General features: G+C 43.5%; 1 protein-coding gene across 2 annotated transcripts in view; it reads right to left on the bottom strand.

Moving 5' to 3' along the window:
* ENTREP1 (endosomal transmembrane epsin interactor 1) overlaps positions 1–27517 on the bottom strand; it is a 62903-nt gene that overhangs the window by 26592 nt on the left and 8794 nt on the right. Inside the window, exon 2 of one of the 2 annotated variants that reach the window (XM_082696652.1) lies at positions 26375–26431. The exons of the other annotated variant lie outside the window; for it this stretch is intronic. Coding sequence (XP_082552778.1) covers positions 26375–26431 — 57 coding nt within the window. The remainder of the gene's footprint in view (positions 1–26374; positions 26432–27517) is intronic. 2 annotated transcript variants of the gene reach the window in all.

Below are 27517 nucleotides of genomic sequence, written 5' to 3'. Positions count from 1 at the left end.
CATCAAATGACACTGTTAAGAAAACCAGTAGGCAAGCCACAGACTGGGAGAAAACATTTCATGCATGTATTAAACAAAGAACATTTATCCAGGATATAAATATAACTCCTCAATTCAATAATAATAAAAAACAGACAACAGAAAATCGGGCAAAAGACTTGGACAGATATTTCACAGAAGAAGACATAGGAATGGTTGATAAGCCCATAAAAAGTTACTCAAAATCATTAGTCATCACGAATGCAAATTAAAACCACAGTGAGATACCACTTCACATCAACTAGAATGGTTAAACTTAGAAAGAGTGACAACAGCAAGGGTTGGCGAGGACGAAGAGCACACGGACCCTCCGGCGTTGCTTGTCTGAGTATAAAATGCCTCTTCTTAAAAACTAAATGTAAATTTTCTTGCCAAAGAATTCTAAATACTGTTGACCCTTGTACAATGCAGGGCTCAGGGGTGCTCACCCTGAACCCCAGAATGCAGTACAAAATCGGATTATGACTTCCAAATGCCCATAAACTTAACTATTAATAGCCTATTATTGACCAGAAGCCTTGCCAATAACAGAGTCAGTTAACACATATATGGCATGTTATATGTGTTATATACTACATTCTTACAAGAAAGGAAGCTCGAGAAAAGAACATGTTATTATATTAAGACAATCATAAGGGAGAGAAAACATTTACAATTCTGTACTATATTTATTAACAACAAAGTCTGGGGGCACCTGAGTGGCTCAGTGGGTTGAGCATCCGCCTTTGGCTTGGGTCATGATCCCAGGGTCCTAGGATGGAGCCCTGCATCGGGCTCCCTGATGAGTGGGGAGTCTACTTTTCCCTCTCCCTCTGTGTGCTCTTTCTCTCTCAAATAAATCTAAAAAAAAAAAGAAAAAGAAAAGAAAAAAGAAAGAATCTGCATGTAAGTGGACCCATGCAGTTCAAACCTCTGTTGTTCCAAGGTCAACTGTGGTTTATGGAGATAGTCCATCCTCGACTCCCTATTCCCTAACCATGGGTTGTAGCAGGTGAGTTCCTTCCAAAGAATACATATGGAAGGGAAGAGCGGGAGCAATCTTCTAGTGGAGAGCCCTGAGAAGCCAGGGGACCGAGGTTAATATCACTGATAAGTCGCGTGGACGGCATGCACCCCTGACATGATGTGATGAAAATGGCATTTTACCTCCGTGTTCTTGCTCTGCCAAACTGATGATAATCTCAATCTAATCATAAGAGAAACATTAGATCATTCCAACTGAGGTCCGTGCTACAAAATACCCGACAAGTACTCTGCGAAATGGTCAAGTTCATCAAAAACAAGAGAAATCTGAGAAACTGTCACAGCCAAGCGAAGCCTAAGGAGACATGACAAGCAAGCATAATGTGGCCTCCTAGGCTGGGAAAAGAGACATAAAAAGAACATTAGATACAAATAAGAAAATCTGAAGAGTCCGGATTTTAGTTGATAATAATGTATCAATATTGGTTCGTTAGTTGCAACAAATGTACTATACTAAAGTAAGGTGTCAATAATGGGGAAACTGAGTATGGCGTCTACACGACCTCTATTATCTTTAAAATATTTCTGTAACTCTAACACTGTTTTACAGTAAAACGTGTAATTTAAAAACTGCAAAAAAAAAAAACAAAACAAAACTGAATATACACCTTCCTTTTGACCTGCTCTTCCTCTCCTAGGAACAGACCCAGAGAAATGACTGCAGTTACCCACAAAAAGACTTACAGAAGAATGTTTACAGCAGCTTTGTGCATATTAGACCAAAAGTAAAAATAACTCAAAATATCCAAGAGCACCAGAAAAAGGAAACATATTGTGGTATTTCCGAATAATGGAATACTTCCAGCAATAAAGGGAACACACTACCGATGTACAACAACACACAGAAGTTCAAACACATTGAGTAAAGTAAGCCAGATATTATATGATTCCACCTTCATGAAGTTCAAGAAAAGACAAAATAATCGTAGTGATAGAAATCAGAAGACTGGTGCCTATTTGGTGGGGGGTGGGGATTGACTGGGAAGAAAGAGAAGAATTGTCTAAAATGATAGAAATGTTCCATATGTTGTTTGGGATGTTGTCTACATTGGTGTATCCAACTCTCAAAACCTAGCTAATTTTAGAACACTTTTGATCAGGGATTTATATAAATTATATTTTGTATATATTTTTTAAAGATTTTATTTATTTATTTGACAGAGAGAGATCACAAGTGGGAAGAGAGAGAGAGAGAGAGAGAGGGAAGCAGACTCCCTGCTGAGCAGAGAGCCAGATGCGGGGCTCGATACCAGGACCCCGAGATCATGACCCGAGCCGAAGGCAGAGGCTTAACCCACGGAGCCACCCAGGTGCCCAATTATATTTAGTATATTAAAAAGATAGTAAGATGGGCACCTGGGTGGCTCAGTTGGTTGGGCGACTGCCTTCAGCTCAGGTCATGATCCCGGAGCCCTAGGATCGGGTCCTGCATTGGACTTCCATCTCCATGGGGAGTCTGCTTCTCCCTCTGACCTTCTCCCCCTCATGTTCTCTCTCACTCTCTCTCTCTTGAATAAATAAATAAAATCTTTTTTAAAAAGAAAAGAAAGAAAGACAATTCTGAATCCATCTGCCAAGACAGGAGTGTGAGATCATACAATGGATGGGGCTACTTCTTGAACGTCGGAATAACAAACGAGCTGAGAGAATGTTCCAGAGGTTCACTGCCTGGTAGACTTAGCTCCTGTCCCGCACTGGATGGGTTGCCAACGAGAAGTCAGAGTCAGATCACTGAACACCAACCCCAGAATGAGGACACAGCCAAGGCACATAGGCTGTGTACAAAATCACTGTGCCCTGTTCCCCATACTTATTCCTTCCGGTGGCTTTTTTGTTACTATCATTAAAACTCTGGCCGAGCTTATTGGTTATTTGGTCATTCGAATTAGTCTAGTGCAGAAACGGCAGCATGTATCAGACATGGGAGCTAGAAGGATACCAAGCTTGTCTCCTTCAGAGGCTGGATCAGGTTCAAGGGTGTATAATAGTGGAGTTACAAGGGACCCAGCTGGGATTTACAGGGACTTTCGGGATAGACCTCTCTGGCTTTAACCCAGCTATAATCGTGTAATTTCCAAGACCCAAATTTCCATCCCACTCATCACCAGAGGGTGTCCTCGCAAACAGAAGGCAGGAAGACATCAGCTACTAAGGAGGAACATCCTAGTCACAAAGTCTGCTCGGCTCTGTTTGCAAAGGGCAAGGATTTCTTACATTTCTTATATTCTCACCATTCTTGCTTTTTATTTTTTTAATTTTTTAAAGATTTTATTTATTTATTCGACAGAGAGAGACAAAGCGAGAGAGGGAATACGAGCAGGGAGAGTAGGAGAGGGAGAGGGAGAAGCAGGCTCCCTGCGGCAGGGAACCCGATGTGGGGCTCGATCCCAGGACTCTGGGATCATGACCTGAGCCAGAGGCAGACATGTATCAGTCATGTATCAGACATGTATCAGTCTTAACAACTGAGCCACCCAGGTGCCCCGATTCTTTCTTTTTAAAAAAGAAATCATTGCAGGTGACTTGAATTTTCTCTTTCCGGCAAGCACCTGAATTTGGAACCAAGATGCCTGGTTCGTTTGCCGTGATATTTAAAAAAAAAAAAAAATTTAGGATTTTATTTATTCATTTGACAGAGATCACAAGTAGGCAGAGAGGCAGACAGAGAGAGAGAAGCAGGCTCCCCGCTGAGCAGAGAGCCCGATGCAGGGCTCCATCCCAGGACCCTGGGATCATGACCTGAGCCGAAGGCAGAGGCTACCCACTGAGCCACCCAGGCACCCCTGCCGTGATATTTTAAGCAACCTCTGTGAGACTCACTTTTCTCATCAAACAGGTCTATATTCCTAGCCACCTCAAAAGATTAATGAGAGAATCACACAAAATGCTGTCCAAAAAAGTCCTCTGCACGCTGCAGAATGCTATGCAATTGGTCTCATTATTTATAATAATAGGCACTTCCCCTTTGGGGGAGCAGCTTGTTATCACAAAATGGATTTCACTAGGCCCAGTACCGGCATTTTCTCCTCAACGTCTGGGACATGCTGGAGTTAATGGCAGTTAGAGAGACACTCTGATTGTAAGAATAATCTGCAGGTATACTGTTTCCAAAACTTCTCTAAGAATTCTTCCTACATGGGGCGCCTGGGTGGCTCAGTGGGTTAAGCCACTGCCTTCAGGTCAGGTCATGATCTCAGGGTCCTGGGATCGAGTCCCGCATCGGGCTCTCTGCTCAGCAGGGAGCCTGCTTCCTCCTCTCTCTCTCTCTCTGCCTGCCTCTCTGCCTACTTGTAATCTCTCTCTGTTGAATAAATAAATAAAGTCTTTAAAAAAAAAAAAAAAGAATTCTTCCTACAGCCTGCAGATAAGTTCCTAAGGGAACTCACTCCATGTTGACCATGGACTCTTGTGCGGAAGAGACCTCCTGACCCTCTCGCCTGAGCCCTTCCCAAGGAGGCTGGCCTATGAAGACTATATCCATGGGTCCCCTTTGGTCTCTTGTCTTTAGTGAAGTTCAGCCATTGGGGGGCCCTTGCAGAAGACTGGAAGGAGGGAGGAGGGTGACATGGGTAGTTACTCCATAGGTTCCTTCCCTGTAGGCTGTGTCCCTTAACGGAAAGCCACAGGTTCTTTCAAGGGATCCTCGGTCCCTGATTCCAAATTCCAGATTCTGGTCAAGCCTCGGGACAATCCCAGCTTCACGGTTTCCTACACCTTGCACATTCCTTCATGAACAAGCCCTTTATGAAGCTCTTCTCAAGGTATAATTTTCTTGTTATCCGTGCCCTGCCAGGACCTTGACTAATATTCTCTATAAATTTCTTCCTTACATTTGACCTATATTTTTTTCTGATCTCTAAGCTTTGTTCCTATTGTTCTCAACTCACAGTCATCACCACCTGCCCCGCGAAGGGAACACCATGGGTTACATACAGTTCCCTGAATTCTACCAAGACCAAATCATCATTGGGATTTACCATCAAGAAACGGAAAAGTCCAGAGTCGATGCAGAAGGGTCCTTCTAGAACTTGGATTTTAGACATGAAAGACAGTGGGACCCAAAAAGTGGAAGGCTTGCCCTCCATAACTGGCATCGGGGGCTTTTAAGGGTAAGGTACAAAATCCAAGATCCAAAGAGCTGGTCCTCTCCCAGGACAGGCAACATGAGTGATACCTTTTATGCCTTTGGTTTTACTGTTATGAACTTGAGCCAGGAGTATTTTGTGATACGCACATACCAGTAGCTTGATGCAAAGGCATTATGCTTTGCATAACGGAATTCAGCTCCGCTCTGATCTTTTGCAAGTGTGCCCCCAGGCCATCCCAGGTCTCAATAAAAGCACGTTTGGGGAACTTGAGGCCACCGAGAAGGAATATCACTTTCAATTTGCCATTCCCACCTGCTAAAAATTCCTCATAATCCCCATCACATAATGTCATTAAATAATTATGCCTCTCACTGCTTGGTATTGTTGAATGTCTCCTTTGGTACAAGAGTTCATTCCTTAACTAGGTTGACCTTTCCCTACTGTACAAGGACCTGTATTTTGCTGCTTCTTCCCCACTGCTCCAGACTCAAGATGCATCTGAAATGTGCCCAGGCATGTTTAAATAAATAGATGGTTCCAGAGATTGTGTGGAAGTAGCGTGGTTTAAAAATGAGAGGTTTAGTATGGTGGAGTGAACATAAGCATTTAGTGCTACCAATTCCTAAAAACCCATTACAGGAGCAGCAAAGGAAATGTTTTAAATGCAGAAATACGTAAGGATGGAAAGAACAGGAAAATGGCACCACAATTTTAGAAGCTGGGAAGCCAGTGGGCCAGTATGAACTGGACTCAGGGGTGCTGAGAAAAGAAATTCCTACAAGAGCCACGAGGGAAGTCAAAACCATGGGATTCACTCCTCAGACTCTCCAAACGTTCAGAAATGGGTGGTGGCCGTGACAGTGAGGCTAAAAACGGGACTGGCTGAGAGTCTAAGAAGCTATTAGAAATTGGTACAACCACTGTGAAGAAGCACTAGCGTTTGTTCTTCCTCACAAAATTCAACACACATCGGCCTATGGGTCAGTAGTTCACTTTAGGTATATGGCCAAGATAAATTAATGCATATGTCCCCCAGAAGACACACCCAGACACGTCAGAGCACTGGTTCATACGAGCCCCAAACTGGAAACAATGCTCATGTCCAAAAACAGAATGGATGGACAAATTAGAGGAAGCTCATAAAGGAACTAAAACTCAGTGCTACGTTCTGAATGTCTGCATCCTCCAAAATATATTTGTTGAAATCCTAACTCCAAGGTGCTGGCGTTGGGAGGTGGTGCCTCTGTGGGATGATGAGGTCATGAGGGCGGAGCCTCATGAGTGGGATTCGTGAATCTGGATGTGTGTGCACACGTGTGCACGCACTCGCGTGGATGTGCGCCTCCATTTAAATATCAGAAGCTCATCAGAGTACCTGGGTGGCTCGGTGGGTTAAAGCCTCTGCCTTCGGCTCAGGTCATGATCCCAGGGTCCTGGGATCGAGCCCCGCATCGGGCTCTCTGCTCAGTGGGGAGCCTGCTTCCTCCTCCCTCTCTCTCTGCCTGCCTGTCTGCCTCCTTGTGATCTCTGTCTGTCAAATAAAATAAATAAAATCTTTAAATAAATAAATAAATATCAGAAGCTCACCAAATTCTTTCCTCATGAAAAGAAACTTCTAGAAACTTCCAATTTAAAAAATACTATCACTTCAGAATTCTTTCCCTTTGTGCTCTTCTTTCTTTCTTTTTCTTTCTTCCTTTCTTTCTCTCTTTCTTGTTTTTAGAGAGAGAGAGGGGAGAAGGAGCACATGGACAGGGAGAGACAGAGAGAATCTTATGTGGGCTCCACCCCCACTGCAGAGCCCGGTGAGGGACTCGATCTCATAACCCTGAGATCATGACCTGAGCCAAAATTAAGAGTCAGACCCTCAACCAACTAAGCCACCCAGGGCCCTCTTTTTAGTCATCTTTCAATTTCCAAAAAAATACCCCTGGAAGTCATTTAAACACTTTTCCCTCATTTATAGCCTTTTGATACTGCTCAAGGTAAATGAAGACCAAAATACACTTTTTTCCCATGGGGCACAAAATCTGATCCAAAGACACAAAGATGTAGGTGGTCTTAAATTATACTGAACTAGTTTGGAGGAACCCACCAATCAATCAATAAACACAGGAAAGAGCCAATTCTTTATGATAAGTACTACATGAAGGCATTGTGCATTCTTACTAACATTCTGGAACAAACACAGAGCAGATCTGAAGGGCAAACACGATTACTATCACTGCTGGCATGAACATGGCTACCACCAGTGCTCCTGGTGGGAACTACAACTTTCTAGAGAAAGAAGGTAGCAACGATTGGGACTCCTGTCCCATTATATCAAAGGAAGTAGGAGTGTAGGTGGTAAATGAGTGGGTATAAGAACGAAGCACCCAGTCCTTAGAATGTAAGTTATATTTTCCCACTGAAACAAGAACGTTGTGGGATCAAGCTGGGAATCTGACCAGCATTTTAACATTTATGTCCTAAGCACCAGGGAGTCCAAGCTCCAAACCACTGATTAGTCACTGGTTAATAAGATGAATGTCATAGGACCTTTGACAGTTAATGTCACTGTGCAGTTAGCTCTTAATATTTAACATTTTAATTCCGTTTGGGGAACCATTTCAATACAAACATGTAGAATCATGAGCAAAGTTATCGGAGTAAAGCACACAGACACTGGAAAAAAGATTGAAGATATCAAGGGAATACTTTTCTGAACTACGTTAGCAAAATGAATGTTAAGATTGACCACCCAGCACCATGGCAACCAACAAAGCATAACAAATCACAGGCCACTCTCAAAGCCCAGACTCCTGCTGCTTTCAACCTATTTCAGGAGCTCACACATGCACTGACTTGGTCTGCCCGCGTGCCTATAATCCTTGGATCCCTAACGAACCTACTCTGGGGCTTCACTTCCTTGACACCCTTTAAAACTTCTTCCGAAGCTTGGCAGATATGTTACCAACGTCCAGACTCGTTCTCCTTGCCAACAAGCAAAACACAGGCCCGTTGCTGTGAATATGGAACTAGCCGTCTCCCTTTCCTCCCAAAGATAGTTAAGTATCAGATTTACTCACATTATGGCTGTCCCCAGATTCTCTTTTTATAAAGTGTTTAAAATATAATAACATTTATTCCCAGTCCCAGGCTTCTTCCCATCCCTGCCCCCTGAATAAGACAGAATAAGACGAATTATTGTCAGTTTGGGACACAGCTTTGAGATGAGCTTATAACCTCAGTTAAAGCATTTATAACCGAGAGTTGCTAATTCCTGGTGAAAACGTACAAATCTCAGGGGTACTTTCGAGGCTCCTTGCTTGTGAAGAAGAAATCCTGCCTTACCACGGGGCCCTATCCCCTGTTCCCTTGTAGACTCCCTGTTCCCTTGCAGACCACCCCCAGCCTCAGTCTCCCAGGCTTTCCTTTCAGGACATCAGCCCTCATAGCTCAGAAAGGTGACTTTCCTCATGACCTGAGCGATCAGGCTTAGCCGAGGAGAGAGTGCCCATGGAGCGCATCTGGCTCCATGATTCCCTGATGCAATGTAGACATTAGACAGCTCTACCACCCTCAATGCACATATACTAATTGAGAATGTGGTAAGGACCAGGAAAAAGACACCCTAATGACAGTCTCAAGAGAAATAATCAAGAGGATGATGTGACATGTGAGACTGGCTATTCAAACAAAATGGAAGGAGCAGGAACATGGTTTGCTATAGCCCTTGGGAATAAGGTGGCAGGAGGAAATTGGGATTTGAAGATACCAACAGCCACAGAAAGGGGTTTTCAAAAAATATATTACTTATCTATTTGTTTATTTGACAGAGAAAGAGAAAGCACAAGCTAGGGAAGTGGTAAGCAGAGGGAGAAGGAGAAGCAGACTCCCGGCTGAGCAGGGAGCCCGATGTGGGGCTCAATCCCAGGACCCCAGGATCATGACTTGAGCCCAAGCCAGACACTCAACCGACTGAGCCGTCCACGTGCCCCGGCCACAGAAAGGTTTAAACCACAGAAAGTTTGCAGATCTGTGATTCTTGAGACTCCACTTCTCTTACTTCATTATTCTTTTCTATTTTCCTTTGTGCTTCTCTAATTTTGGTTCTTTCCCTGATTCTAGTGGCTTCTCCACTGTCAGCTCTGGAGAAGTTAGACAGAGTCAACAGTCTCCCTGGATGGCTGCCAACGAGTCTTCCCTCTGTTCCCACAGGCTGTCCCTCACATCAGGCAGTGGAGGACAATGCACAGTAGGAAAGGTGAGCCAGTCTACAGGAGGAAGGAAGTACGGACCCGAGCTATGACATGAATGAACTGTGAAAGCACTCTGCTAAGTGAAGTAAGCCACAGACAAAAGGACATAGTGCATGATTCCACTTATAAGAGGCACCTACTGTAGTCAAATTCATAGAACAGCAATTGCCAGGGGGGAATGAGGAGTTTCGGTTGAATGGGTAGAGAGTTTCTGTTTGAGATGATGAACAAGTTCTGGGAATGGGTAGGAGGGATGGTTGCCCAGCATTGTGAATGTACTCAGTGTCACTGAACACTGTACACTTTCGAGAGTCAAAATGATATACCTAAAATATGTACATTTTACCCCAATTTATAAGAATTGCAAAAGAAAAAAGAAAAAGAGGAAAAGAAGTGGAGTCTAATTCCCAATTTTCATCCCCTTGATTCTAGGCTGGTCTTAGGAATTTGTTTGACCAATAGAATGCAATAGACATCAAGTCTGGACCCTAGGAAGCCTGGCGTACTCTCCTCACTCCACCCTCAGCCCCCCTACCTCCTACCCCCACCCCAGGCCATTGGAACACCCTTCTGAGACCCTCCCTTGCAGAATCCAGCCACTGTGCTGGGCAGCTGTTATGTGGGGAAGCCACACATCCACGCTCTAGCCAACAGCACTTGCTGAACTACCAGCCATGCCATTTATAAGCATACACTAAAATACTTAAGGATGAAACGTTGTCAAGGCTGTTATTTATTTCAACACAATCCCATTGCAGGAGAAAGAGAAAAGTCAGGGGTGTAGGTGAGATAGGTCTAAACATGAGTCAATGATTATGATAGCTGGAACATGAGTACAAGAGAACCTGGAGATGTTTATTTCTTTCAGATAAGGGCATATTTGAAATTTCCCATATTAAAATTAGAATGAAGAGAAGGTGGAGGAGTGGGACAAAAGGAAATGGGGAGGAGGAGAAGATAAAGAAAAGGGAGGAAGAAAGGAAGAAATAAACCAGTGGACTCATCTTCACAAAGTCAACCCCTGGGAAAAAAAGGGGAGAAAGTGACAGGAAGAGTGTTCTGGAACAGAGAAGACTAAAGAGACAGAATAATCTAATGGAATGACTGGACCTTGATAGGGTCTTGGATTAAAAAAATGTTATATAACTTTTTCTTAATCAAAAGCTTTTAACTGAAGTATGATCCATGAATATTTCTGTATGTGTGAGTGTATAGTTCGATTAAGAAAAAGTTACATAACATTTTGGAGTACCTGGGGAAATGTTAAAAGGGGCTGAATATTACATGGCATCAGGAAATCACCAATAACTTGGAAAAAAGGAAATTACCAATAACTTTCTTAGTTGTGATAATGTTATTATTCTGAGGTAGAAGAATGTCTTATTTTTAGGGAACACCTCACAAAGCATATAGGATTAAAGTATCCTAAGTTGAAGACTTTGAAAAATGAAGAAACAAAGAGGCAAAAATTCAAGAGGCTCTACATCTACTAAATGTTCCAGGGAGAAAGAGCTAATGCAGGGAAGGAAATAATCAAAGAAACAATAAAGAAAAGCGCTCAGTGTTGAAGAAAGACACGTGTCTTCTAATGAAAAGACCTCAAAGCCTCACAGAGTGAAAGTACTCAAAAAGGATGAAGCAAAAGAAAACCCACAACTAGACACATCCTCATGTAATTTCAGAACACTGTCAGAAAAATTACCTGAAACTTGGAAAAAAAACAGAAGAGATTATTGGGTATTCCATTTACTTATCTACTTATGTAATTGGCTATTTTACAACTCCGTAGAGGCACAGTTTAAGTTGTAGATTTTTTTTCAGGAGAGATAAAAATAAGTTCTAGCCAGTGGAACAGAAAACCTTTAAAGGTACCATGTAGGGGGGCCTACTGGACACCCACTCGTTTTGTATCCACCTCAGCAGTCCCCTCTTAACATGGCCTACAAACACTTAACCTCTCAAATGTTCTTTGAAACAGTTTTCCCTCATTAATGACGCATGTCATTTTGTGTTTTCCCATAAGCTATGATGTTTTCTTCTTGAAAATGAAGCTTTATCAATACCAAGGTTAAAAAAAAAAAATCCTGAAAGCTTCCAGATAAGAAAAAAAAAGAGGCTGCTTACTAAGGAACAAGAATCAGTCAGCATCAAGCTTCTCATCGGTGACAGAAATTATCAAGCAGTGCCTTCAAATTCTGGATAGGAAACTTTTTTTTTTTTTTTTGAACCTAGAATTCTCTATCCAGGTAAACCACCCTTAAAGTGGGAGGGTCAGCAGGAGGTCAAAACAAAGACACATCAAGACTTTTAAACCCTGAGAGAGCGCCCCTCTTCCTTCACATCATTTCTGAAATTTTTTATTTGATCATGTTCTCTAGTAAAATGAAAAAGGGATTCAAGGAAAAAGAATACATGAGGCACGAGATCTAAGAAACAAGAGTTGTAACCCAAGAATATAAAGAAAAGAAATGTTCAGATGACATCTGTGCGGCAGGCCGAGAAAACCAGAAAAAAAGTCCATACTAGATCAGGAAGTCAGTAGTCCCAGAAATGTCCAAAGGGAAAAGTGGAACAGCTAGCAGAGAGTGCGATTAGAAGTCAGACGAAGAAACCTCCCACTTAGACTCAACTGATTTTCAACTAGTATTCCAAGACAATTTAATGAGGAAAGTACAGTCTTTATAATAAATGATGTTGGGACAACTAGAGACCCACATTCAAAAGAAAGACCATGGACCACTGCCTCACACCATATGCAAAAATTGATTCGAAATGGACCACAGACCCAAGCATAAACTAAAACAATAAAACTCTTCCAAGAAAATATAGAAGCAAGTCTTAACAAACTTGTTAGATCGAGGCTTCTTAAATACAAATGCTTAGCAACACAAGAAAAAAATAGATAAACTGGACATCATCATGATATAAAAATTTGTGCCTCAAAGGACACCATCAAAAAAGTAAATTGCTAGTTGGTAAGAGACTTGCAATAAAAAAACAACCCAATGGAAAAATGGGCAAGGAATCTAAATAGCCATTCCTCCAAAGCAGACAAGAAAGTGACCAATGAGCACATGAAAAGAGTGTCAACATCAAATCAAAAACATATTGAGAGACCACGTCAAACCTATAATGGTGGCTCTCATCAAAAAGACAGACAATAGGGGTGCCTGGGTGGCTCAGCTCTTAAGCCCTTAAGCTCTTAAGGTGCCTTTGGCTCAGGTCATGATTCCAGGGTCCTGGGATTGAGCCCCACATTGGGCTCCCTGCTCAGTGGGAAGCCTGCTTCTCCCTCTCCCACTCCCCCTGCTTGTGTTCCCTCACTCCCTGTGTCTCTCTCAAACAAATAAATAAAATCTTGTTAAAATAAAAAAAGACAATAATAAGTATCGACAAAGAGGAACTGGAACCTGCACCCACCGCTGATGGGAATGTAAAATGACACAGCTGCTTAGGGAAACCGTTCCTCAAACTCTTCAACATAGAGTTACCATATGACTCAGCCATTCTCTCCTATGTGTATAGGCAACAGAAACAAAAACTTGTCCAAAAAATCTTGCATGTTCATGTTCGCAGCAGAGCTATTCATGATAGCCAGAAAGTGGCCATGATCACCAGCAGATGATTAGATAAATAAAATGTAATACATCCAGAGGCACCTGGGTAGCTCAGTCGTTGAGTGTCTGCCTTTGGCTCAGGGCATGATGCCGGCATCCTGGGATCCAGCCCCACATCAGGCCCCCTGCTCAGCAGAAAGCCTGCTTCTCCCTCTCCAGATCGCCTGTGCTTGTGTTCCCTCTCTCGCTACCCCTCTCTTCCATAAATAAACAAAATCTTTTTTTTTTTAAATGTAATACCTCCATCCGTGGAATAGTATCCAACAATAAAAAGGGGGAAAGGCAATAATACATGCTATCATATGGGGGACCCTTAGAATACTGTGCTAAAAAATATGCTGAGTGCAAGAACCCAGTTACACAGGATCCCATATTACAGGATCCCATTTATCTGAAATGCCCAGAAGAGGCAAATTTATGGAGACAGACAATTCATTAGTGGTTTTCTAGGGCTGGGGAACTGCAAGGAAACGGAAAGGATTTTTTTTAGGATTAATTTACTTTGAGAAACAGAGCGAGTGTGTGCTCTTGCCTATGAGCGAGCTGGATGGGGAGGGGCAGAGAGAGGGCGAGAGTCTCAGGCAGACTCCACGCTGAGCAAGGAGCCTGACGCAGGGCTTGACTTCATGACCGGAGATCACGACCTGAGCTGAAATCAAGTGTCCGATGCCTGGGGCACCTGGGTGGCTTGGCTGGTTAAGCGTCTGCCTGCAGCTCAGGTCCTCATCCCGCATCCGGCTCCGTGCTGGGCAGGGAATCCGCTTCTCCCTCTGCCCTTCACCCCACTCGTGCTCTCTCACGCATGTGCTGTCTCTCTGTCTCAAACTAATAAAATCTTAAAACAAAGAAAAGAAAGGAAAGGAAAAGAAAGAAAGGAAAAAGAAAAGTCAAAAGAAACGAGTCGGACACTTAACCGACTGAGCCACCCAGACGCCCCAGATATGGGAGAGACTCCTTTTTTTTTTTTTCTAATTTTTTAAAAGATTTTATTTATTTCACAGAGACAGAAAGAGATCACAAATAGACAGAGAAGCCGGCAGAGAGAGAAGGGGAAGCAGGCTCCCCACTGAACAGGGAGCCTGATGCAGGGCTCGATCCCAGGACCCTGAGATCATGACCTGAGCGGAAGGCAGAGGCCTAACCCACTGAGCCACCCAGACACCCCATGGGAGGGGCTTCTAATGGGTACTGGGTCTTTTGGGGGTTGATGAAAATGTCGTACGACTGGTGGTAAAGATGTTTGTGCCTGTCTGAACATGTAACAACTACTGAACTGTACATGTACAACTACTGAACTTTTACACGGTGAATTTATAATGTATCAAATATAGTTCCATAAAACTGTCGAAGATGACAACGATGGTGACATGAGGACGGCAGTGCCACAACGGTCAGATCATCTCGGAGATCAGAGGCTTTCTTTGCCAGGAGAAAAAGAAAAGAGGCGTTTAGAAACTCCAGAAAAGGAGACTCAGATGCACATTTTTTTAAAAACTCCAGAAATAACATAAACATATGTGTCAAAGTCATGGTCCAAAACTGAAGTCAAGTGAAATGCGAGACGGAACCCAGCAAATGACAGACAAGAAGAAAAAACAACAGATTTGATGTGGTTGCTCAAAACGATCCCCCTTTGAGGGACCACAGGGTTACATTTCCTTTTCTCTAAACTTAATCACTCACGGTGCTGCTACCAAAAATAATGTTGCCGATCCCTTGAGTAAGCAGGGCTCCCAGGAGCCAACAGAAAACCACCACTTTGTTCTCTCCCTCCGTGTTGTTCAAGCCCACGCTGCAGGGCTAGTGTGTCCTGACCCCTTAGATGATTTCTGGGACTGCACCTGTGACCCCTCTGGTCAATGTCAGGTGCAAAAAAAAATCCTCCAGTCACTTAAAGTTACAAAAATTCTCATTTCCATAATTAACGTGTCCAGACTTGGGTCCCAGACAAAACTTGAACTTCAGTTTTAGCTTTTCTCTCTCTCTCTCTCTCTCTTTTTTTTTTTTTTAAGATTTTGTTTATTTATTCATAAGAGACAGAGCGAGAGGCAGAGGGGGAGGGAGAAGAAGGCTCCCCAAGGAGCAGGGAGCCCGGTGTGGGACTCAATCCCAGGATCCCGGGACCACGATCAGAGCGGAAGGTGAACAATTAACCATCTGAGTCACCCAGGTGCCCCAGCTTTTCTCCCTCTTATCTGACAGGTCACCGCAGGGAAGGCAAGGGACTGACGCCATCTTCTCTGTTTCCCTCTTTTTGGGTCCACTTCTCCTAAAGCCTGCCAGCCACAGCTCTGTCCCCTTGGAGAGGAGGGAGTAAGTGGGAGACCGGGCCACACCGGTAAAGAAGGTAAGGGCAGCTCACGGGACTCCTCCCGTCTGCTTTCAGTGTTTACAGAGCACTTGCTCTCAAACGTGCTTCTTGGTTCCTCTGCGACAGGACTGTGCAGCCCTCTCTCAAGCATCAGACAGTGCAGGCCCAGCCTCTCCCAGTTTGGTCTTGGTCCAGGAAAGGACAATGATTTCCCAACAGTAGTCTTTAACTCCGAGACCACAAGGCACTCCAACCAGCCCTTTAAAATTCCCCAGGCAAGTGTCTGATACCAGTCCAGTCAACCAAGGGACCAGTATCAGGTTCTCCACGGGCTTATCTTAAAGCACTCATTCCCTCCCCCATGAGGAGGTGGACTCAAAATGCCACAGCAATTCAGTAACTTTCTCCAAACCATCTGTCTCTTTAATCCCTAATCTTTGTATAGGCTAGGGGCTGGAGATCAGCTAAGGGTTGCAAAACTGGTTTTTACCCAGAAGTTTTACAAGTCCTGCTTCAACAGTCTAGCACTGGAATGTGGAAGCTGTTGGCATCTCCTCTACGAACTGCAGCCCCAGGTGAATCTGAAAATAAAGAATCCGAGGGTGCCTGGGTGGCTCAGTGAGTTAAGCGTCTGTCTTTGGCTCAGACCCACGATCTCAGCATCCTGGGACCCAGCCCCGGGATTGAGCCCAGAGTCCATCTGCTCACTCAGCAGGGGCGTCTGCTTGTCCCTCTCCTTCTCCCTCGACCCCTTCCCCCCTCTCAAATAAATAAAATCTTTTAAAATAATTTTTTAAATTTTTAAATAAAGACTCCAGTTCTCACACCCTGTTACAATCACGTTCACATAGTGAAAATACTGCAAGGCCCATTGTTGGGTTTTGCTCTTTTAGACACGATTTAAGATCAAAATCTGAATGGTCTAATAAAGTTTAAGAGCAGGGTGTAAATGTTAAAATACGGAGCATCTAAAAGTAATGGTTTTACTATCAGAAGGCGGCAGAAGGAGGAAAAAAGTAGATTTGAGGGCTAATCCCTTCATCTTATAAAAAGAGTCAAAAGATACTACCTCAAGTTGATGAACTAAGAAACAGAAGTTTATAAAAATTACTTAAAATTATAAACTTATCGAGAGGAGAAATAAAAATAATTTCCCCCCAAAAAAACCCCAAAACAAGAAAGGATAAATGCGAGAAAAGGTTATGAATCCCTCATCTTTAGAATGGAGACAACCATCAGGGGCACTAAAATCAGAGTTTAAAATGGTTAATTTTTGAGGGGCGCCTGATTGGCTCAGTGGGTTAAAAAGGCTAATTCGGGGAGTGTGCTCAGGTCTGGGGTGCTTGGAGAAATGTACAGAGGTCTGATGACTATTTTTAACCAGAATAAGGCTGCTGATGAGTGCCTTCAATAAAAAAGATTTTCTTCCTCTTAAAAGGCATTTAGCAAATTATCAAATGTCACCATGTCACAGGGGTGTGTTTGAAATATATAAAAATAGATAGATACATGCAGTGCATGTGTACGTCATACATACGGCACATACGCACACACAATGTATGTATGTATATAACATACACAGGTTTGATAAATATACATAGCATATATGCCATACATGTGTTTGATATGTACAGTGTGCACATATATGTATTATATATACATGTTTGAAATATATAATATGCATATATACATTTATAAATATATTTTGTGGATACAGACATAAAATAAATAGGAGGCAGTTTCAAAGAGGTGATTTACTTATTATGCCCTAAATTATGCACTTAGGGGACCCAGATCAGATCCAGATCTGACTCAAATCTCTACTCCCTCATCTTCATCAACTTGCAGGATGCCTGCTAAAAGACAAAGATTTATACATTATTCTGTTTTCTTCTTTAAAGAATTCCTTAAGGCCACCCTTCGGTATCCTCATTAAGAAATTACATCTAGTAAGACCTGGTTCGGCCACCACTCCAGCCCTGACACCCAACACCAAGCACTCGCCATTAATTAATCGAACTTGAGCACCCACAGGACTGCTCATTTTTCCCCCGAGTTACCATAAGTGACCGAATATTTAAAATGAATCCCTTTCACTTATTTTTGAATTCGCTTTTTAAATTGTTATAAAAGCAACATTCATAGAAGACAAAAGTCACAGTCCTACAGCAGAGTTCTTGATTACGTTACGAACAACGGAAACCAACCTGGGCCGTTCGAACAGAAAAGGAATTTCTCGCAGGGCTATCAGGTAGCTCACAGAAGCCCCAGGAACCAGGCTCAGAAACCTGGGGAGAAGCCAAGGGAAACTGGGTGCTTGTGCCTCTACCAAGGTCATGGCCCAGGAAAACCAGGTCCTTGGTTGCCAGCCTTGGACCTAAGGAGGTCCAAGCAGCCTGGCTACTCTGCATCAATGACTCCAGCTTCAGAGTCTGGGGCAGGAGCACCCACGCGTGGAGGTCAGCCGGCTCACGTCCTGGCTGCTGGCATCCAGACGTGTTAGCATCTGGCCTCCGAAGCTTCCATCGCTGGAAGGGCCCGGCCTCCCACCGAGATTCCCACGAAGGCAAATAAACAAAGCCCCAGCCTTCTGATACAAAGAGGCTGGCCACCAAACCCAAACAAAACAAGGAAATCAAAAAAGTTTCTAGGTCCCACAACACAATGCATGTCCTCTCCAGGTAGAAAGTGGGAAGTCCAAGTCTCTCTCCTTCCCCTTCCCACTCACACAACACACGCCACAGAAGTGCCTACTATAAACTTTCCTGTATGTCCGTTCAGAAATTTTCCAAGTGACTATAAACACATAGGTATAGATCCCCCAGGTTTAAACACACACACACACACACACACACAAATGGCACCATATACATTACAACTTTCCACAAGACATGGTATCGATTTCAAGATGCTCGCCAGTTCAAAATGGTCTCCCCTCTTGCCCCAGATGGCTCGTGGCTTCTGCAGTTCTCTCATAAACATGTCAGAAATGGGTCCCTCCAAGCTGTGGGGCCCAGACAGCCCAGAGGCAGGGCTCACTCCCCACCACCACAGTGGGCCCTGTGACGCGCTTCAGCACAGACAATGTGATACCATGAATGTATCAGTTGGTCCACGTGACACCCTAATCCTAAGGACGGTCAGGAATTCAAATTCCAGGAAAATGAACCAGCATGTATGAGCATGGCCATATTCCAGAAGCTTCCTTGGCTTTCATCTCTCAGCAACAACCAAGCAACTTTGTTAAATTAGCAGAATGACTGTGGGAATGAGTTGTCCCATCGACGAATCACTTAGCTTGTCTAATTTGCACAACGGATGTTAAAAAGGGGTACTCCTGGACATGTGTAAGAACGAAAACCAACATAATTTCCTGTCCCAACTTTAATCAGTTCTGCAGCTGGCCATACTCTTCTGACCCTATATTAAACAATACTGAGAGCAAGCAAAGATAACGCAGCTCCTTGCCCCGGGAAATATTTGTTCCTCAACCGTAAGACTGCCAACCCATTAAAATCGTTTATCCAAACGAAGAGCTTACTCATCAGATCTTCCTTCCAGGCCCTCCCTTCTAGTCGACCACCAATCAATCCAAAGCTATTAGGTTATAAGATTTTTGCCCAAATCCTATCAATTTCTTATCTTGTAAAGCTCACCTTACAATCCACCAACCGGGATTCTTCAACCCTATAAATGGGCAAAAAGAGCAAACAGGCTCTCTGATTCACCCCTGCTGAGAACTCCCGGCAAGGAGGTGTTCTCCCCGACTGTGCCAGATCCAATAAACTGAGCTTTGCTTCAGCAGCAGAATTTCGGGGCATCAGCAATGGTTTTCAAGACAAACAGGGAGAACAAGAACTAGTGGTAAGAAACTGTTCACGCGGTTCTGTGCGCTCAGTAAAAACCTTAGTCCTCTACCCTTTAAGCTTGCAGAACAGAGCACATGAACGATTGTTTTGTCTGTCGGCTAATAAGTGTGTGCATGTGTAGCAGAATTGGGCCTGAGGCTCACTTTCGTTGTAATAATGGACTTGGCAGGAAGGATACCTCGGAGCCTGGGCAAGTACCTGTCACTGACAAATGAGCTGCTAATGAGAGCACACCCGCTTGGCTGAGGCTCGTCTGCAAAGCAAGGAATGGCCCAGGCTTTGATTCTGCCCGGAGATGGGCCACCCCAAAGTCCTCCCAGCCCCTGAGGATGCCAGCTTCCTACCCAATGCACAGATTTGGGGAGCAGGTGATCAGAGGAGAGAAAAGAAGTTTCTGTTGCCAGCAGACCAGGCTCACTGTGAGCCCAGATAAGCCCAGCCCAGCCCAGGCTGCTTTAACAATGCCTACGTGCATATTTTGCAGCTATGGGTTATCTGATGACCCCAAACTGAGAGACCAAATCTCCTCTCGAAGATCTTCTGAGAGGATGATGAAAATGATTCATAACGTGCTCGCCTAAACTCAGATCCCATTTTACAGTTTACAGGTTTTGTTAATACTTTACTTATTTACTTGAAAGGGAGAGAGCACAAGCAAGGGGAGCAGCAGACAGAGGGAGAGGGAGAAGCAGGCTCCCCGCTGAGCATGGAGCCCGATGCAGGACTCGATCCCAAGACCCCAAGATCATGACCTGAGCTGAAGGCAGATGCTTAACCGAATGAGCCACTCAGAAGCCCCCATTTTACAGTTTCGACAAGCATCCCGATCTACAATCCTGAGAGATGGCTACAGCCCCATTGTACAAATGAGGAAACTGATCGGATCATTTCCTTGGCCGCTCAACGATGGAAAGTGACAATCAGGATTAAGACTCGGGGCGCCTGGGTGGCTCAGTGGTTTAAGCCGCTGCCTTCGGCTCAGGTCGTGATCCCAGCGTCCTGGGATCGAGCCCCGCATCAGGCTCTCAGCTCAGTGGGGAGCCTGCTTTCTCCTCTCTCTCTGCCTGCCTCTCTGTCTACTTGTGATCTCTGTCAAATAAATAAATAAAATCTTAAAAAAAAACTCTTTAAAAAAAAAAAAAAAGACTCAAAGTGGGCCCTCCTGTTGCCTTGTTCAATTCTGCCACTTGCCCTTTTCAATGAAGGATACACTGACCCCTTTAGAACTTGAAAAAGAATCAGGCAGTCACAAATAAAAAAATAATTAATTTAAATTACACACACACATACCTACATTCACACATTGTTGGGCACAGAGACATACCTAGCAATTTGCTAATGGAGGAGGTGGAGGAATGGTACCAGGAAAGGAGCACTGGACTGGGAGTCAACATCCCCAGTTCTTTCTAATAATAGTTCATGTGTTTGTCAACCGGACAAGCTGGTTCACTCCTGAGCCACTGGTCCCTTAGCTATAAATTGGGGAAAATGCCTGCCATATTAGCCACATGCTAACGATATAAACTCTCAAACATTATACACGTGCAACAGAGTGTTATTAACTATTCTGAAGACGAAGAACGGCCATCTATTTTTATACCTTAAAAAACCAAGAGTGAAATAATCATAGTATTTATACACAGGGAGCTTATGTTAAAAATGTCCATTTAAAGTTAAAATGCCTTCTGGGTAACTAATGAGGATTCTAGAAACATACACAATGAGAGTGAAAGGACTCTTAGAAGACTGCTCTGACGTAAGTTCATTTTGTGGATGCAGAACCCAAGAGACTTCCCCAAGGTCACTGATAACTAGGGGTTATGTGTCAGCATTAAAATGCAGATTTCTTGAACTCTCAAACCAAGGCTCATTCCAAACTTTTGACAACCAGGAAATATACTTAGAAGAACCGGAATGTACAAAGCCAGAGCTTCAGAGCTCATCTTATAAATGTAGAAATTCCTAAACTGCCCACAGGTCTTCTGACCCCTCCTGGTCTTCATGCCATCAGAAAGGAAAGGGCCACCATCAGTCTCGCAGCTGACCCACCTACAAGTAATTCTGACTATCTGACCAATCTCTTGACACTGTCCGGTGATCCACGAGTCTCCCTTCAAGGCACAGTAAGACGGAAAGACCCAGATCCCCAAATGGCTTCGCAGAGCAGAACCATCTTTGCCAGCCTAGCCTGTGTGGACAGTTAGGTGAGAGAACGGAATGTCTGTAGATCTTACCGAAACCATTTTTTAGTGTCTTTTTGGGTAATGAAGTTTTACCCTAAATTCCATAATCTTAATGTCAGAAGAGAAACTGATGGATCCTTTTTTTAAAAATACCCAGTCCATTTACCTCTCCTATTCTCTCAGGCTGGGGTGCAGACCCACATGGCCCATAGTTGAGAACAAACCATATATGTCACCCAGAAACATCATCAAGGATGTTTCCTTGATTCTTGATGCTAGCACCTCTATTCTTGATGCTAAAGAATAAAGCGATCTTAACCAACCTTCAGGTTATATTCCCCTCATCTCTTCTACACTGACAAGAAAAATAGTTCAAATGACCACTTCATAAGCAACCAAAATTATAGGCAGAAAGTCTGGCTAAGTTTTCACGGAGGAAATTCTTACCCAATGGACCACCAAAGAAAAACATCTTACTAAGACAATTCCATTTTTGAACTGAGGTGATGAGACAAGACAAGACATTCTTTGAAATCACTCCCAGCACAGAGTCTATAATATCTAAAAATTTATAAACCATTTCATTAGAATGAAAAAGGAGGTAACTCGAAGAAATAAGAATGTTCTTTAAAGATGAAAATGGGGGTGTCTTGGTAGCTCAGTGGGTTAACCCTCTGCCTTTGGCTCAGGTCATGATCCCAGGTCCTGGGATCAAGCCCCACATCAGGCTCTCTGCTCTGCAGGGAGCCTGCTTCCTCCTCTCTCTCTGCCTGCCTCTCTGCCTACCTGTGATCTCTCTATCAAATAAATAAATAAAATCTTTTTTAAAAAATGGGAAATGTTTGTTCTTGATAGAGAACACACAGCCTGAAATGATGCATGTGGGCACACGTACACACAAGTACACACACACACACACACACATACACAAACACCCTAGCTTGATCCAAGTCATGGTCAAAAATAGCTATAAATGTTTACACACGATGTTCCAAGATTATTATTTTTGTCCTGGGCACATGGAGTATTTAATCGGTATAACAAAGAGGATCCAGTAAATGAACACTTCCAACTCCGAGTTTCCACAAAAACTTGAATTTGAAGGAATTGGGTCAGGCTGAGCCTTCTTTGTTCACACCAGTATAAAACCGAATATAAAAAAAAAAAAAAAAAAAAACGAATGTAATCACTGAAACCATCACAAAAGCAGCAGCACCAATATAAACAGTCCTCAAAAGGAAGTATTCAAGTGTTCTAGATGAAGTGTGCCCCCAACAACGCAAAACAAGGACAGCGTGCCTCTCAGAGGGCCCTGGGAAGAGCACCTGCCCCCTCCCAACTCCCTAACCACCCTGAAGTAGAAAGGGGAAGACTACAATGTTGTAGAGGATGGAAACTAGTGAGAGAGATTTAAGACAGAAGTAAAAAAAGAAACGCCAAGGACCTAGGACCTACGTTTCCTAGTGGCTGCCAAATTGGCTTCACAGTCAACAACAGATGTGTATCGGGCACACTGTTTCCAGGGACACTGGGTGACTGAGACGGACAAGACCCGTGTCTTCATACAACTAACCACAGTGGGGAGACAGACAGCAAGTAGAAAATGAACAAGACATAGGCTAATTACAACCTGTGAAGCCAAAAGTCCGTGCTGGGACGTGTTGAGAGACAGGGACGATGGGCCACTGTCATTGGGTGGCCAGGGAAGGTCTCCTTCAGGAAGTGACTGCTGAGCTGAGACCCAGAAGAAAAGGAGCCAGGCAGGGAAACAGCCAGGGGAAGAAGGCCCCCATTTGGTTAAGACAGCCAGGCTGGGTCCCAGTCAGAAGGTGCCCCTGTGGCTAGAGTATAGGGGAGAAGGGCTGGAACTGACCAGCCAAGCCCCCATCTGCAGAGGCAGAGACCCACAGGGCCCCCCTGGTTCTCTGATGGAATGTGACCTCCTACCCCAAATCATCCAATGGCACAATTCCCTATACTCAGGAAAGGGTCCGGGGGAAACCAAAGGAAAGGTGAAGCAGCCATTATGGGGAGGGTTGGGGGAGTCCGAGTCCCCACCCACTTGGTGTCACTAGATTAACCCCTCCAGTTCAGAAAAGAAAACTACACTCAGGAAAGTTAAGTGGCTTATACGTTACACAGCTCTTCGGGGGATGAGCTGGAAAGCAGACTAGGAGGGTCTGACAGGTGTGTCCGGTTTCCTTCATAACATCATGATTTTTTTAAATTTTTTAACATAGCAGAGGCATATGGCACAAGTTATAACAGAATATTATGAAGATTCATGTGAACTGAGGATTTTTCATTCAGGTTGTTGACCAAGACTCGAAGGATCTGTTGCTATACCCAGAACTCTTTGTCGCTGTATAATTACTATCAACTAATTTATCTTCTTTATAAACTGATGTTAATTAGCATTTCAAAACAATCTCTACTTGATTCTATATACTTCTTGATTCTAAATACATAATTCATAACAATCAAAATACAGAAGCCCATGTGTCCGACAGGTTTATAACTGACGGTAACACAGAAATAGGGCAGAATGCCTTTCAGGCAGGCGTGTGGACTCCTTATACACGGAAACATAATATTTACTGATATGGACGTGATGAATGTAATGTTTAAACAGAAAAAGCAGCGCACAACATGGTACGTACAAACTGGTTGTAGCTTTGATAGAGCTGGACCTATGCTTATCAACAAAGCTGAGAAATAAATCCAAAGGCATAATAATAAACATACATCTCTACTAAGGTCATTTTCATTTATAGCTGTTTGAGCTCACCTAACGAATCTGTGAGGTACCTTTCCAAAAGAAAACATTAGAGAAACAAATGTCTTAAAAGGTCCACCTTCTAAATACCCACCCAGAACACATGCTTTGATTCTTCTCACCACTGGGAACCTTAAAAGGACAAAGAACATTAGGGATTTTCTGATTTTAATTTAAATACTTGAGGTTTGTATTACTGAGCATTTTAATATTGACCCAATGGAAAAATCAGGACAAAAATGACTCCTATAGCCAAATATTAGTATAAACACTGGACCCCATCCAACATTTTTCTAGAGAGTTGTTGCAAAAGAGACCTCAGCCACGCATAACACATGCCATAAAACTCATCCAGAGCCTCATTTTGTCCTACCCTGCCATCTCATAGATTAAAATGCTGCACCAATAATTTACTCCTGCCAGAAATATTAAATGATGGACTTCTGAAATGTTACCTAAATTGTCTTGTGGGCCTGAAAACTCTTTAGTTTTTCAAGACCATCACCACAGTACCAGGATGTATTACTCCGACTGTATTCTACCGTGGACTTCTCCCTGTTTTTAAGAATTTAGCTAGTTTTGGGGCACCTGGGTGGCTCAGTGGGTTAAAAGCCTCTGCCTTTGGCTCAGGTTGTGATCCCAGGGTCCTGGGATCGAGCCCCGCATCGGGCTTTCTGCTCAGCAGGGAGCCTGCTTCCCTCTCTCTCTCTGCCTGCCTCTCTGCTTCCTTGTGATCTCTGTCAAATAAATAAAATCTTAAAAAAAAAAAAAAAGAATTTAGCTAGTTTTTTATTTATTACCCACCACCCAGCAAACAGTGGTCTGTTTAAGATGAACTGTTAAGCAGATACACAAAACGGTTCTAGAAAATTATTTAACCCTATTCAAAATGGATGGAAGAAAAATCAGAAGAGAACATATATATACATATATGTTATATAGAATTCATTATATGTATTTAAATTGCAATTGTCAGACCTACTTCATCTTTGAAAGTTGGCAATTCCATTGGCAATTGTCTATTTTTTATAGTATTCTCTGAATACAAAGGACATAACAAACAAAAACAAAAACAAATTAAAAAAATGAGTATTGGGAATGTACTAAATGCCACTGAATTGTGAACTTTAAAATGGGTTAACTTTATAGTATGTTAAAAATATATCAATATCAAAAAAAATCAATGACTAAAAAAAAGATAAAGTTACCAATTCAGGTCTTTATTACCATGAAAATATGGTAGATCTGTGATAAAGAGAGTCTAAGTCATGAAACTCTGAGGTTGTCCAATCAAAGCATGATGACAAGAAAAAATTATGTATTCCTGATTTAATAACTGAGATTTACTTCAAAAGACTATTCAGAGAAAAAGAACATGGGAGCACAGGAATGGGCAGGGGTCCAGCTGAACAAGGCTGGCTGAGTCAGGAGTTGCTGAAGCCGGTGATCAGTGTAGCAAGTTCACTTAATTATTCCCTCTGCTTTAGTGAATGTTTTAAAATGTCCATAGCAGGGGCACCTGGGTGGCTCCGTGGGTTAAAGCCTCTGCCTTCGGCTCAGGTCATGATCCCAGGGTCCTGGGATGGAGCCCTGCATCGGGCTCTCTGCTCAGTGGGGAGCCTGCTTCCCCCTCTCTCTGCCTGCCTCTCTGCCTACTTGTGATCTCTCTCTCTCTGTCAAATAAATAAATCTTTTTTTAAAAATGTCCATAGCAAACCAATTTTTAAAATTACATCTTTAGGGACACCTGGGTGGCTCAGTTGGTTAAGCAGCTGCCTTCGGCTCAGGTCATGATCCCAGCATCCTGGGATCAAGTCCCACTACGGGCTCCTTGCTCGGCGGGGAGCCTGCTTCTCCCTCTGCCTCTGCCTGCCATTCTGTCTGACTGTGCTAGCTCTCTCTCCCTTTCTCTCTCTCTCTCTCTGATAAATAAATAAAATATTTTAATAAATAAATAAATAAAAATAAAATTACATCTTTACAAGAGATCTAAGCCTGGAACTAGAAACACATTGGGTATATAAGAAGTTTAAGAAGAATCAGAAAACTGACAGAACTATGAACTCGCTTTACGGTTACGAGAAGGTCTGACTTCTAATGGTATCCCTTGTGAGATTCTTTTTTCAATGAACAAGAAAGCTTTGGTATTTCTTCAGTGGTTGATTCCAACAGACTTCTCACATAGCACATTTTACAAAGGGTAACAATTTATGAGATCAGTACATACCAGGAGTATCATAGGCCGTTTCCAAGTTGTTAATCCTATGATTCCAGAGAGTATCACCTAGAAGGATAAACAGTATCATAAATCTAGAAAAGGGACCAATTCCAATAAACTAATCCTGGTCTCTAAATTTTTTTTTTCAAAAAACCCTGAAATTTCAAAGCCTTCTAATTCTAACATTTAATGTTCCTACTGCTTACATGAGCCCTGATAGACCACTTTGGACTCGCCTTCTCTCCAAGGCCCCCAGAGCTTTTTTATTGACTGTGCATGGTTTTTCTCAAGGTCAATTAAGAACACACAAAGACGGGGTGCCTGGGTGGTTCCGTCGGTTGAGTGTCTGCCTTGGGCTGGGGTCCTGGGCTCGAGCCCCACTTTGGGTCCCTGCTCAGCAGGGAGTCTGCTTGCCCCTCTGTCCCTCCCCCTGCTCGTGCTCTCTCTCAAATAAATAAATAAAATCTTAAAAAAAAAAAAACGTAAACTGGAAATCACCGCCGGCCCGCTGGATTACCCAGTTCACTAAGCCCAGCGGGAAAAACGAAGTGATTCTTCAGCTCAGGGACATGGTCCTGTCCCTGGAGTACATTTTCCCTCGGGGAACAGTGTGCACGCCTCTGCTTAGTGCTGTTAGGAGGGCTTCCCTTTATGTACTTCTTACCAAAATCCCTCATAGGTACAGTTCACGATTACTGTTTATCAGTACACATCAACAGGGATTTTAGTGTTACTTTGGATTCCAAGCTCACAGGCCTGCTACCCTGCCCTCCCTTCTGCATTCACTGGCTGAGAGTCCACACTGCCACAGTGTCAAACCAGCAGAGGACACGTCTACCCCCTTATATCAAGGGCCAGAAACCGCATATGGGCAGACAGGCAACCCATCCTTGCATCCTGGGGATGTTTAAACATACTCTCAGCTGCCTGCCCACCAGGAGCTAAATCTTTGCAAACCTCTTACATTCAGTAGCTCCTTCTGCACGCTGAACGGGAGCTGCTCGGAGACACGCAGGGCTCGGGTCTGCCTGTGGCCGCAGCTCCGTTACAGACTGGAACGTGACATCCGGGCGACCTTGGGGTCCAGGTTCCCCACCTGGCTTCTGAATAAGTACGCACCCTGGGCCAAGTCAGCTCACTTTTCTGGTCCTC

Source organism: Mustela nivalis, assembly GCF_964662115.1.
Source record: "Mustela nivalis genome assembly, chromosome: 13".
Classification (NCBI taxonomy): Eukaryota; Metazoa; Chordata; class Mammalia; order Carnivora; family Mustelidae; genus Mustela; species Mustela nivalis.
The sequence above is the reverse complement of the archived record's forward strand: the minus strand, read 5'-3'. Positions and strand labels throughout refer to the sequence as shown.